General features: G+C 42.0%; 1 protein-coding gene and 1 long non-coding RNA gene across 2 annotated transcripts; one reads left to right on the forward strand and one right to left on the reverse strand.

The window, feature by feature from the left end:
- The first annotated feature begins 925 nt into the window (after positions 1–925).
- On the forward strand, positions 926–7311 carry LOC109872986 (equilibrative nucleoside transporter 2). Its single transcript, XM_020464440.2, has 13 exons — positions 926–1055; positions 2156–2203; positions 4204–4285; positions 4483–4670; positions 4796–4935; positions 5100–5234; positions 5546–5643; positions 5750–5831; positions 6067–6230; positions 6323–6428; positions 6521–6606; positions 6737–6936; positions 7111–7311. Exons 2-13 carry the CDS (start codon positions 2172–2174, stop codon positions 7220–7222), a joined length of 1425 nt encoding a protein of 474 aa, XP_020320029.1. The 5' UTR covers positions 926–1055; positions 2156–2171; the 3' UTR covers positions 7223–7311.
- Positions 3421–4239, reverse strand: LOC109872987 (uncharacterized). The gene is made up of 3 exons (XR_002252539.2): positions 4126–4239; positions 3713–3731; positions 3421–3470 (listed from the first exon to the last, which is right to left on the reverse strand). It is a non-coding gene; the product is annotated as an uncharacterized LOC109872987 (long non-coding RNA).
- Positions 7312–14249: the final 6938 nt, after the last annotated feature.

Below are 14249 nucleotides of genomic sequence, written 5' to 3' on the forward strand. Positions count from 1 at the left end.
ATTTCACATTTACGTTTCATGTTTCACAGATGGCTTTTCTTACGATCCTAACCTTTTGCATCTGGATTTTCTTACGATCCTAACAATATGTACGTTCAACCTTTTGGCAGGTATCTGGATCCATATATGTGCCTCACCCTAATAATTTGGTCCCTTTCCCCTTCATAACTTAGCCTACTGTTCTGACTTGGTGATGGAAATGTAGCCTATAGCCTGTTTTATAGAAATACGATCATCACATTTTGTAAGAGCTTTCATTGCCTGCGTGCGTATATGCCTCCTTTATTTATCCTACGGTTCTGACTTGGTGTACAGGGAGAATACTGTAAGAACGGCCCATGTTCTGAATTCTATTGCTGTACATTACAAAAGTGCTGAACAAATAGTTATGTTGACTAGCTCGCTCATTAATTACAGATTGCTTCTTATCCGCTCGGCGTCCCTTTATGCCATAGTTTGTACATCTCAACAGTAGTCAGTAGAAACTTTCGCTGCCAGACAAGGCTCTGCTGACAGCCATGTTTCACGCATTGCTTTTCTGATCCTAACATTTTACTTATGGACTTTCTTACAATCCTACCGATATGTACGTTCAACCTTTTGGCAGGTATCTGGCTCCATAGCCCCTGGCTATCAATACTACATTTAACAAACAAGAAAATTGTGCCCTCTGGTTTATAAGGAATTTGAAATGATTTATACTCTTACTTTTTATTTTGTATATTTTAGCAATTACATTTACTTTTGATACTTAAGTATGTTTAAATCCAAATCATTTTAGACTTTTACTCAAGTAGTATTTTACTGAGTTACTTTCACCTCTACTTTAGTAATTTCCTATTAGTGTATCTTTACATTTACTCAAGTATGACAATTGGGTACAATTCCACCCCTCAACAAACTGCACAAGCCAATAGGCGCCCTCAAAATTGGCGCTCCATGTACAGGGACCGGGAACACTTCGCGCTAAATTTTGAAAAGCGTTCACTTCATTGAGCGCGTTTTGTCAGCATAGCAAGGACGATACCAGCTACTAAACAATTCGACTCTAACTGGTGAGTTTAATGTTTAACATACGTTGATTTTATTATTTTGTTGGCATTTCTTTTCATTTGGATGTGTTTTTTGCATGGTGATATAACCTATGAAGAAAAGCTCAAATAGCCTTGAGGCGCCCAACTATAGGCTACTTTTTTATTCGCTGAGAAAAAAAATTGTGATCCAGAAATTAAGAAGAATTGTGCTTTATTTGTCCAATTTAATAGTGCCGCATCGGGGGCACTTCTTCTCTGACCGACTAGTTTATGTCTTCACTCAGCTACTACTGCCCTGTTGCTTGAGTTTTGAATAAGATGCTGTGTTGTTGAATGTGTTGCATGTTTTAACTGTTGGAATAAATCAAATGAATAGCCCGCAAAAAAACAATGCACACAAGCCAAACATCCATTCAATTGGTTTGTACATAAAAGAGCGACATGCGCAGCGTGCCAGCCTGTACGTAGAGCTACTGTTGTTACTTCGTTGTTCGTGTATGAGTGATATCCTCAACGTGGTGCCGACACCAAGGATTTAATTCAATATAATTCCATGTATCAACTACATTTTCTATTTGAAGCATAAGGCAGGTAGGTGGTGAGTGTGTGTCGACAGGTGTGGGCTACCCCAAGATGTTTATAGTCCACCGGGAAGGATCTCATTTCTGATTTAGATCTAGAGCGTTATAATTATTAAGGATGGCCTGAAGTTAATGCCAATAGTATAATACACCGGTATTAGCCGAAGTAATGGAACACGGTTTTCTCCATGTCAGTAATAAAACCGTACATTTTGAGATGTTGTATAGGTCTAACATCCTGTATAATAATACTAATTTAATCTCAAAGTTTGCCATTGAATACTTCGTTTCAGAAGCCACGTGGAAAGCTTTTCTTTTTACCACATGGTTCATTCAGAAAGTAGCCTTGTCTAACCCGTGATACCGGAACAAGACAAGGAAATTATGTTGTAGAAATGATGGTGGGAGGGGACTGGATATGGTTGATGACTGATTAGAATGACTGATTATAATCAAATCAGGGGGATTTGCTGTGGTTATTTTTCAACACAAAAGAGTGACACGTTCTGAAGCTATCCTCTGTCCCATGTTTGTGTACAGACTCAAGTGTATCAGGATGACTACCCAGAAGAATACCCCTGTGGACCGGTGAGTTTACTCACTTTTTATTGGTTGAATCATCTGAGACAAAAACGTGTAGGGAGCAGCTTTCACGTGCTTCTTCATTTAGTTACCATATAATGACACAGGGCGAGATCCAGTTGCAAATGAGAACTTGTTCTCAACTAGCCTACCTGGTTAAATAAAGGTGAAAAAAAAAAAAAAAAAAAAAAAGATGGTTCAGTCTCTGATATTTATTAAATCAAATCAAATTTTATTTGTCACATACACATGGTTAGCAGATGTTAATGCGAGTGTAGCGAAATGCTTGTGCTTCTAGTTCCGACAATGCAGTAATAACCAACAAGTAATCTAACTAACAATTCCAAAACTACTGTCTTATACACAGTGTAAGGGGATAAAGAATATGTACATACGGATATATGAATGAGTGATGGTACAGAGCAGCATAGGCAAGATACAGTAGATGGTATCGAGTACAGTATATACATATGAGATGATTATGTAAACAAAGTGGCATAGTTAAAGTGGCTAGTGATACATGTATTACATAAGGATGCAGTCGATGATATAGAGTACAGTATATACGTATGCATATGAGATGAATAATGTAGGGTAAGTAACATTATATAAGGTAGCATTGTTTAAAGTGGCTAGTGATATATTTACATAATTTCCCATCAATTCCCATTATTAAAGTGTCTGGAGTTGAGTCAGTGTCAGTGTCAGTGTGTTGGCAGCAGCCACTCAATGTTAGTGGTGGCTGTTTAACAGTCTGATGGCCTTGAGATAGAAGCTGTTTTTCAGTCTCTCGGTCCCAGCTTTGATGCACCTGTACTGACCTCGCCTTCTGGATGATAGCGGGGTGAACAGGCAGTGGCTCGGGTGGTTGATGTCCTTGATGATCTTTATGGCCTTCCTGTAATATCGGGTGGTGTAGGTGTCCTGGAGGGCAGGTAGTTTGCCCCCGGTGATGCGTTGTGCAGACCTCACTACCCTCTGGAGAGCCTTACGGTTGAGGGCGGAGCAGTTGCCGTACCAGGCGGTGATACAGCCCGCCAGGATGCTCTCGATTGTGCATCTGTAGAAGTTTGTGAGTGCTTTTGGTGACAAGCCGAATTTCTTCAGCCTCCTGAGGTTGAAGAGGCGCTGCTGCGCCTTCTTCATGATGCTGTCTGTGTGAGTGGACCAATTCAGTTTGTCTGTGATGTGTATGCCGAGGAACTTAAAACTTGCTACCCTCTCCACTACTGTTCCATCGATGTGGATAGGGGGGTGTTCCCTCTGCTGTTTCCTGAAGTCCACAAATACAAGGGTCAAGCAATCGGCAGGTCGAGGACAGGCATGCATAAAAGGTCAAGACAGGCTAGAAAACAGACTAGGGCTGGTGGACTTGACGAGACAAGAGGAACTGGCAATAGACGAACAGAGAACACAGGTATAAATGCACTGGGGATAATGGGGAAGATGGGCGACACCAGGACGGGGGTGGAGACATGCACGAAGATGGGTGAAACAGATCAGGGTGTGACATACCATATCGTTCATCTGAGCACTGGTCCATGGGAATCAGATAAGAAATTACATGATATATCAGTAATTACACAGTCAAAAACTAGAAATGACTTGTTTCTTTGGGATACATTAAGCATCACTAGGCACCATTTAGGCAATATAAAAACAGACAATGTAGCTGTACAATTCTAAATCTCAGCTCTGGGAAGTCTGTATGAGTAATAAAAACATTGAGAATTTATACATAGGTCTCGAGATAAAGCAGGACCAAAGACCATTATTACACGGACTTGACTTCACAGACACTAAAAAGACAGCATATAATACTTTTCTAAAATAAATACAAATTGTGTAAGTAAACCATAAAATACCCATTCTTACTACATACATTCCTATGAAATACAAAGTAAATACCAGTGGAAACAGTAACCTACCTTAAAACGCAGTGCTACCAGTGGATGTAGGAGTGGTTGCTACGTGAGATGTGAGTGATGTCTTCCCTCCCCTAACAGAGGCTGTGCTGTGGCCATCATCATCTTTATCCTGGGACTGGGGACACTGCTGCCATGGAACTTCTTCATCACCGCCACTGAGGTACCACACAGCTCCTCTACCTCATCACAACCAGACACTCACACACACACACACATTTAGGTACCACAAACAATAAACATTTTCACTGAATATTACACTTTCAGGCAAACATACTGTCTAATATTAGTTTGCCGTATGATATGAGTAGGGGGCTTCAGCTAATGTCACCTCTGTTCTCCCATTCTTTTCTGCTGAAGTATTTCGACGACCGCCTCAAAGGGACCCCGTCAAGTTACGGAACGACCCCAGTTGCTAATGGAACGACCCCAGTTACTAATGGAACGACCCCAGTGACTAAAGACTACGAGTTTGCCAGTTTTATGACCCTTCTAGCCCAGCTTCCCCTGCTCCTCTTCACCCTGGCCAACTCTTTCCTGTATCAGCGGTGAGCAACATACCACATGGTTCTAATGTGTCTTACTTTTGATTCCACACCTGTCTCCTTTTGAATGGAAGGTCTAGTTTAGTGTCGTGGTCGAATCCAACCTTCTTTTTCCTGTGTGGCGTTAGTATCAGAGAGAAGGTCCGGATTGCTGTCAGTCTGGTCTCCATCCTCTGCCTCTTCCTCCTCACGGCCATTATGGTCAAGGTGCCCATGCAGCCCGACAGCTTCTTCTCTATTACCATGGCAACTATCTGGTTCATCAACTGTGAGTTGGTTCCCGCCTGCACTCATGTGTCTCTGGATCACGTATTATATCGTTCAGAATCAGAAGTAGTAGTATCATTGTTTTGACTTTGTCTGATGAAAATGTGTTCCAATCAGATTTTATGTGGAAATACTCACACATCCCCTCTTCCTTCCGTCCTCTAGCTTTTGGAGCTGTGCTTCAGGGCAGTCTGTTTGGGCTGGTAGGAATGCTCCCCCCGAAGTACAGCACGTTGTTCATGAGTGGTCAGGGACTGGCAGGGATCTTCGCTGCCCTGGCCAGTCTGCTCTCTATCCTCAGTGAGTACTACACTTCCCTACGCACGCCATATCAACTCACGACACACACTAACAACGAACACAATGACACACCCAAGCACACTAAATCAACATGACCTCCTCCTCCTTAATATAGTAACAGGCTCACTAAATCAGGTCCTTGGCTGATGGCATTTGCTCACAATGTTATGCAAAATGCCGTACCTCTGTTTGCAAGTAAGGCACAGGGAAAACATCTCAGCTCCACCTGCCAGGATAGATTTGACTCTGTTTTTACGTGAACGTGTCTTTTAATTCTATTTAGTACTGAGTTTCTCTTTCTCTCTGTGTAGGTAAAACAGACAAGGCCAGTGCCGCTCTTGGATACTTCATCACCCCCTGTGTGGCGACTCTGCTCACTTTGCTCAGCTACTTACTACTGCCACACCTGGTGAGTGGCTACACCGACCATGACAAGAGAGAAAGAGTCAGTTCTACTACAGTTGCATTGGACATTACAGAGGAATGTACTCATAAGATTTTGTGTTGGGCTCTAGGAGTTTGCCCAGTTCTACTTTGAGAAAAGTCAAAGTCACCATGGCCAACTGGCGACCCCAAACGAGCCTCTCGAAAGTGCAGGTAGGTCTATGGAACATTATATTCCATCCTTAACTAATAACAAATACATTATACCATATAGAAGAGCTATTATTACTAATAGTTCATTCATTTATGTGCAGTGACTTTCCTTAATATGTTTGTTTGTTTTCAGATACGTCTTCAAAAACGCTATAATTCTTGAACCGGTTGTCACTGTCTTTATCATGGTCAAATCAGTGCAGTTGCCTGACGATTTGTTCGATTCTTTTCAAAGACAAAGAAAAAGAAGCTTTGGCCAATGATGACCTGAATGGCTACAACAATGAACCCATAATAACAAATGGTGATTTTGAGGCCAGTGGGACCAAAGAAGCCCTGTTCATGATGAAACAGACTGACAGTCACACCAGGTCATCTGTCCTGGCAGTCTTCAAAAAGGTGCCGTGTTCCGGATCCCACTGTCATTCCAATCTCCATTCAAATCAACATTTTCTCAAACATTTCTCTCACACTTTGTTACTGTTGTACAGGTTTGGGTGATGGCCCTATGTGTGACATGTGTGCTGGCTGTCACACTGTCGGTTTTCCCCGCTGTCACAGTAAAAGTGAAGAGTGTGTATGGAAACAAGGAGTGGGGTGAGCAAACAGTTGGGAGAACAACACATAATTGCCTAGTACTATAATGTCCAGTTGGGGTTGGACATCTGCCTTACATCTGTATGTTTCAGACCGATACTTTCTCTGCGTCTGCTGCTTCATCGTCTTTAACGTCATGGACCTGATTGGCCGCAGTGTCACCTCTATGGTTCAGTGGGTGAGTCTGACATTTCTGTCTGTCTGTCTGTCTGTCTTTACTACCAATAACTGCATTCAATTGCTGCTCCAATGACTCAGAGTATGTTTCTCTGCCTAATAGGGTCTCTCTGTCTTTATCTGTCCCACAGCCCTCAAAAAAAAGCTGTCTGTTCCCTGTGCTCGTGGTGTCCCGCGTGGTCTTCATCCCTCTCATCATGCTGTGTAAGACTGACAACCGTCAGTACCTGCCAGTCCTGTTCTCCCACGACATTGCCTTCGTTGCCATCATGACATTATTCGCCGTGTCCAATGGATACTTAATCTGTCTCTGCATGTCCTACGCACCTCAGTGAGTCACATCTTCCCGGAATCTATTCAACACTTTTGTCAGGTTGTTCCATTAACCGTTTTTCTTGTTTTGTTTAATGCAACATGTTATTACACTGCAGCAACAATCGGTGCAGTTTGCAACGTGTTCCCAAGTATCTGGAGCTGTCCACCTGATCCCTGTTCTCTTTCCCAGGCTGGTGAGGTCTAAAGACTGTGAGACAGCAGGTGCCTTGATGACCTTCTTCCTGGCTCTGGGTCTGTCTCTAGGGGCAGCCCTCTCCTTCCTGCTGAGGAACCTGCTTTAGGGAACACTACCTTCTACATACAGTGGGGCAAAAAAGTATTTAGTCAGCCACCAATTGTGCAAGCTCTCCCACTTAAAAAGATGAGAGAGGTCTGTAATTTTCATCATAGGTACACTTCAACTATGACAGACAAAATGAGAAAAAAAAATCCTGAAAATCACATTGTCAGATTTTTTATGAATTTATTTGCAAATTATGGTGGAAAATAAGTATTTGGTCACCTACAAACCAGCAAGATTTCTGGCTCTCACAGACCTGTAACTTCTTCTTTAAGAGGCTCCTCTGTCCTCCACTCGTTACCTGTATTAATGGCACCTGTTTGAACTTGTTATCAGTATAAAAGACACCTGTCCACAACCTCAAAGAGTCACACTCCAAACTCCACTATGGCCAAGACCAAAGAGCTGTCAAAGGACACCAGAAACAAAATTGTAGACCTGCACCAAGCTGGGAAGACTGAATCTGCAATAGGTAAGCAGCTTGGTTTGAAGAAATCAACTGTGGGAGCAATTATTAGGAAATGGAAGACATACAAGACCACTGATAATCTCCCTCGATCTGGGGCTCCACGCAAGATCTCACCCCGTGGGGTCAAAATTATCACAAGAACGGTGAGCAAAATTCCAGAACCATCACGGGGGGACCTAGTGAATGACCTGCAGAGAGCTGGGACCAAAGTAACAAAGCCTACCATCAGTAACACTACGCCGCCAGGGACTCAAATCCTGCAGTGCCAGGCGTGTCCAGGCCCGTCTGAAGTTTGCTAGAGAGCATTTGGATGATCCAGAAGAAGATTGGGAGAATGTCATATGGTCAGATGAAACCAAAATAGATCTTTTTGGTAAAAACTCAACTTGTCGTGTTTGGAGGACAAAGAATGCTGAGTTGCATCCAAAGAACACCATACCTACTGTGAAGCATGGGAGTGGAAACATGCTTTGGGGCTGATTTTTTGCAAAGGGACCAGGACGACTGATCCGTGTAAAGGAAAGAATGAATGGGGCCATGTATCGTGAGATTTTGAGTGAAAACCTCCTTCCATCAGCAAGGGCATTGAAGATGAAACATGGCTGGGTCTTTCAGCATGACAATGATCTCAAACACACCGCCCGGGCAACGAAGGAGTGGCTTCGTAAGAAGCATTTTAAGGTCCTGGAGTGGCCTAGCCAGTCTCCAGATCTCAACCCCATAGAAAATCTTTGGAGGGAGTTGAAAGTCTGTGTTGCCCAGCAACAGCCCCAAAACATCACAACTCTATAGGTGATCTGCATGGAGGAATGGGCCAAAATACCAGCAACAGTGTGAAAACCTCGTGAAGACTTACAGAAAACGTTTGACCTCTGTCATTGCCAACAAAGGGTATATAACAAAGTATTGAGATAAACTTTTGTTATTGACCAAATACTTATTTTCCACCATAATTTGCAAATAAATTCATAAAAAATCCGACAATGTGATTTTCTGGATTTTTTTTCCTCATTTTGTCTGTCATAGTTGAAGTGTACCTATGATGAAAATTACAGGCCTCTCATCTTTTTAAGTAGGAGAACTTTCACAATGGGTGGCTGACTAAATACTTTTTTGCCCCACTGTACCGCTCTAACCAAAGTAAGTCTGGTGACATACAAAGAGACTGCTATCCTGAACCTAAAAGGGTTATTCATCTGTCCCCATAGGAGAACCCTTTGAAGAAGCCTTTTTGATTCCAGGCAGAACCCTTCTGGGTTCCATGTGGAACCCTCTGTGAAAAGAAAAGGGTTCTACAAGGAGCCGAAAAGGGTTCTCCTATGGGGACAGCCAAATAACCCTTTTGGAACTATTTTTTTCTAAGAGTGTATTTATTGTTACTCGCTGAATAGAAATGGGTTATACACATATTCATTAATGCCAAAGCAAACGTACAGTACCAGTCAAAAGTTTGGACAAAGCTATTCATTCCAAGGTTTTTCTTTATTTTGACTATTTTCTACATTGTAGAATAATAGTGAAGACATCAAAACTATGAAATAACACATATGGAATTATGTAGTAACCAAAACATTTATTTTATATTTGAGATTTCTCAAAGTAGCCACCCTTTGCCATGATGACAGCTATGGACACTCTTAGCATTCTCTCAACCGGCTTCATGAGGTAGTCACCTGGAATGCATGTCAATTAACAGGTGTGCCATGTTAAAAGTTAATTTGTGTAATTTATTTCCTTAATTGCGTTTGAGCCAATCAGTTAAGGTAGGGGGGTATACAGAAGATTGCCCTATTTGGTAAAATATCAAATCCATATTATGGCAAGAACAGCTCGAATAAGCAAAGAGAAATGACAGCCCATCATTACTTTAAGACATGAAGGTCAGTCAATCTGGAAAATTTCATGAACTTTGAGTTTCTTCAACTGCAGTCGCTGTTTTATACTCTTGTGAATTCAATGGTTTTTACTAGATTACTTGTAGTTTTTCATGTTGTCTGTCTGTAATTTTTTTTGTAATGACTTGGTGCTGCCTATCTTGGCCAGGGCGCTCATGAAAAATAGATTTTAATCTCAATGAGCCCTTCCTGGTTAAATAAAGGTTAAATAAATAAAAAATACCATCAAAAGCCATGATGACACTGGCTCTCACGAGGACCGCCACAGGAAAGGAAGACCCAGAGTTACCTCTGCTGCAGAGGAAAATGTCATTAGAGTTAACTGCACCTTAGATTGCAGCCCAAATAAATGCTTCACAGAGTTTAAGTAACAGACACATCTCAACATCAACTGTTCAGAGGAGACTGCGTGAAGAAACCACTACTAAAGGACACAAATAATAAGAAGAGACTTGCTTGGGCCAAGAAACACAAGCAATGGACCTTAGACCGGTGGAAATCTGTCCTTTGATGAGTCCAAATTTGAGATTCTTGGTTCCAACCGCTGTGTCTTTGTAAGATGCAGAGAAGGTGAACGGATGATTTGTGTGATTCCCACCGTGAAGCATGGAGGAGGATGTGTGATGTTGTTGGGGTGCTTTGCTGGTGACACTGTACTTTATTTAGAATTCAAGGCACACTTAACCAGCATGGCTACCACAGCATTCTGTAGCAATACGCCATCCCCTCTGGTTTGCGCTTAGTGGGACTATCAGTTGTTTTTCAGCAGGACAATGACCCAAAACACACCTCCAAGCTGTGTTGGGGCTATTCGACCAAGGAGAGTGATGGAGTGCTGTTGAAGGATTTTTTTTATCAATAATGACCAAATAATGTATACATTTGGCGTAGAGTTATAACTCACAGAGTTATCTGTTGTCTGTTGAAGAATATGTTGGTACATAGGCCAAGAGGAAGGGTCAACAGACAACTTGTGATCACAGTGAAACTAACAACAGGAAAGATGTCTTGTCCCCAACCAGGGAGGGGAGAAACCGTTGGGTGTGCAGTAGATTGTGTAACATATGGTAGCAGAAGATAAGCAATGTGTATGTGTTGGAATTGAATTGAAATGCAGCTTTGTCATGATCCTGGAGGAGGAGGGACATTTTTGTAAGACATGACGCTATGTGTGATATATAAACTAATGTACATGTGATTATGTTCAGAGCTCTCGGGAATAAACGCTATTGATTAATTTTGAGACGGATCTTTGCCTGTTTCATGCAAATAAGAACCTTACAAATACTTAGAAACGGACAAAGTGTTTTGCTTTGTTACAGTTAAATTGGTTGATGAACATATAGGAATTAAAGTGCTGCATCAGACCTGGCCTCCACAATCACCCGACCTCAACCCAGTTGAGATACTTTGGGATGAGTTGGAACCACAGAGTGAAGGAAAAGCACCCAACAAGTGCTCAGCATATGTGGGAACTCCTTCAAGACTGTTGAAAAAGCATTCCTCATGAAGCTGGTTAAGAGAATGCCAAGAGTGTGCAACGTTGTCATCAAGGCAAAGGGTGGCTACTTTGAAGAATGTAAAATATTAAATATATTTTTGATTTGTTTAACACTTTTTTGGTTATTACATGATTCCATATGTGTTATTTCATAGTTGTGATGTCTTCACTATTATTCTACAATGTAGAAAATAGTACAAAAATAAAGAAAAACCCTTGGGTAGGTGTGTCCAAACTTTTGACTGGTACTGTATATGTATATTTAAAACGAAGAAAAAGACCTACAGACCTACATTGCCCTAAAACATGTGGAAGTCAATCTAACTATGCAATGTGGGATACTGTCAGTGGTGTCCCAGTCACTGGTGTAACATTTTTTGATAGATACCTTGTTCTATTTTGGAAATATTTAAGATTTTAAGTATTTTACCATTGTATTTCTTTTTATTACAGTTTTTATATTGTTTTTATACTGTATTGTGATTTTTTAAATTTTTTTTTACTATCTTATTGCATTTTATAAACAATAATTCAGCTTTCATGGAGACAAATTAAAAACCTTTCCAGAAAGACAAAGAAGCTTCTACCTCTATCTCTCTACCATGTCTGTTAGCTAATGCAAGCAGCTGGGGGTACAATTATAGTAGCTATTATCAAACCCCATTAGCTCTTGTCCTAGAAGCCATTACATTCTTGTCCTTACAGAGGAGGAGAGGACAGTGAATTTATTTAAAAATATATATATATTTCACCTTTATTTAACCAGGTAAGCTAGTTGAAAACAAGTTCTCATTTACAACTGCAACCTGGCCAAGATAAAGCAAAGCAGTGCAACACAAACAACAACACAGAGTTACACATGGAATAAACAAGCATACAGTCAATAACACAATAGGAAAAAAAGAAAGTATATACAGTGTGTGCAAATGGCGTGAGGAGGTATGGCAATAAATAGGCCATAGTAGCGAAGTAATTACAATTTAGCAGATTAACACTGGAGTGATAGATGAGCAGATGATGATGTGCAAGTAGTGATACTGGTGTGCAAGTGAGCAGAAAAGTAAATAGAAACAATATGGGGATGAGGTAGGTAGATTGGGTGGGCTATTTACAGATGGACTATGTACAGCTGCAGCGATCGGTTAGCTGCTCAGACAGCTGATGTGTAAAGTTAGTGAGGGAAATATGTCTCCAGCATCAGCGATTTTTGCAATTCGTTCCAGTCACTGGCAGCAGAGAACTGGAAGGAAAGGCGGCCAAGGAGGTGTTGGCTTTGGGGATGATCAGTAAGATATACCTGCTGGCGTGTGTGCTATGGGTGGGTCTTATTATGACCAGTGAGCTGAGATAAGGCAGAGCTTTACCTAGCATAGACTTATAGATGACCTGGAGCCAGTGGGTCTGGCGACGAATATGTAGCGAGGGCCAGCCGACTAGAGCATACAGGTCGCAGTGGTGGGTGGTTTAAGGGGCTTTGGTAACAAAAAGGATGGCACTGTGATAGACTGCATCCAGTTTGCTGAGTAGAGTATTGGAAGCTATTTTGTAGATGACATTGCCGAAGTCAAGGATCGGTAGGATAGTCAGTTTGTTGTGGCTTTGTTGTGAAATAGATACCCGATTCTAGATTTGATTTTGGATTGGTATGTTTGATATGAGTCTGGAAGGAGAGTTTACAGTCTAGCCAGACACCTAGGTATTTGTTGTCCACATATTCTAGGTCAGAACCGTCCAGAGTAGTGATGCTAGTCGGGCAGGCAGTGCGGGAAGCGAACGGTTGAAAATGCATGCATTTGGTTTTACTAGCGTATAAGAGCAGTTGGAGGCCACGGAAGGAGTGTTGTATGGCATTGAAGCTTGTTTGGAGGTTAGTTAACACAGTGTCCAAAGAAGGGCCAGATGTATAAAGAATGGTGTCGTCTGCGTAGAGGTGGATCAGGGAATCACCCGCAGCAAGAGCCACATCGTTGATATATACAGAGAAAAGAGTTGGCCTGAGAATTGAACACTGTGGTACCCCCATAGAGACTGCCAGAGGTCCGGAGAACAGGCCCTCCGATTTGACACACTGAACTCTGTCTGCGAAGTAGTTGGTGAACCAGGTGAGGCAGTCATTTGAGAAACCAAGGCTATTGAGTCTGCCGATAAAAATACGGTGATTGACAGAGTCCAATGCCTTGGCCAGGTCGATGAAGACAGCTGCACAGTATTGTCTTTTATCGATGGCAGTTATGATATTTATTTTTATTTTACCTTTATTTAATAAGGCAAGGCAAGTTAAGAACAAATTCTTATTTTCAATGATGGCCTAGGAACTGTTCAGGGGCAGAACGACAGATTTGTGGATTTGTACCTTGTCAGCTCGGGGATTTGAATGTGCAACCTTCCGGTTACTAGTCCAACGCTCTAAACACTAGGCTACCCTGCCACCCATTTAGTACCTTGAGCGTGGCTGAGGTGCACCCATGACCAGCTCGGAAACCGGATTGCACAGCGGAGAAGGTACGGTGGGATTCGAAATGGTTAGTGATCTGTTTATTAACTTGGCTTTCAAAGACTTTAGAAAGGCAGGGCAGGATGGATATAGGTCTATAACAGTTTGGGTCTAGAGTGTCACCTCCTTTCAAGAGGGGGATTTCCAATCTTTAGGGATCTCGGATGATACGAAAGAGAGGTTGAACAGACTGGTAATAGGGGTTGCAACAATGGAGGAGGATCGTTTTAGAAAGAGAGGGTCCAGATTGTCTAGCCCAGCTGATTTGTATGGGTCCAGGTTTTGCAGCTCTTTCAGAACATCTGCTATCTGGATTTGGGTGAAGGAGAAGCTGGGGAGGCTCGGGCAAGTAGCTGTGGGGGGTGCGGAGCTGTTGGCTGGGGTTGTGGTAGCCAGGAGGAAAGCATGGCCAGCCATAGATAAATGCTAACTGAAATGTTTGATTATCATGGATTTATTGGTGGTGACCGTGTTACCTAGCCTCAGTGCAGTGGGCAGCTGGGAGTAGGTGCTCTTATTCTCCATGGACTTTACAGTGTCCCAAAAATGTTTGGATATAGAGCTACAGGATGCAAATTTCTGTTTGAAAAAGCTAGCCTTTGCTTTCCTGACTGACTGCGTGTATTGGTTCCTGACTTCCCTGAACAGTTGCATATCAACAGTGTGACT

Source organism: Oncorhynchus kisutch, linkage group LG28 (genome assembly GCF_002021735.2).
Source record: "Oncorhynchus kisutch isolate 150728-3 linkage group LG28, Okis_V2, whole genome shotgun sequence".
Lineage (NCBI taxonomy): Eukaryota > Metazoa > Chordata > Actinopteri > Salmoniformes > Salmonidae > Oncorhynchus > Oncorhynchus kisutch.

Excerpts from the sequence above, each read along its gene's own strand:
- LOC109872986 (XM_020464440.2), top strand. The coding sequence starts at position 2,172 with ATGACTACCCAGAAGAATACCCCTGTGGACCG. Across the intron at positions 4,936-5,099 it reads AACTATCTGGTTCATCAACT|CTTTTGGAGCTGTGCTTCAG; the intron begins GTGAGTTGGTTC and ends TCCGTCCTCTAG. Across the intron at positions 6,937-7,110 it reads TGCATGTCCTACGCACCTCA|GCTGGTGAGGTCTAAAGACT; the intron begins GTGAGTCACATC and ends TCTCTTTCCCAG.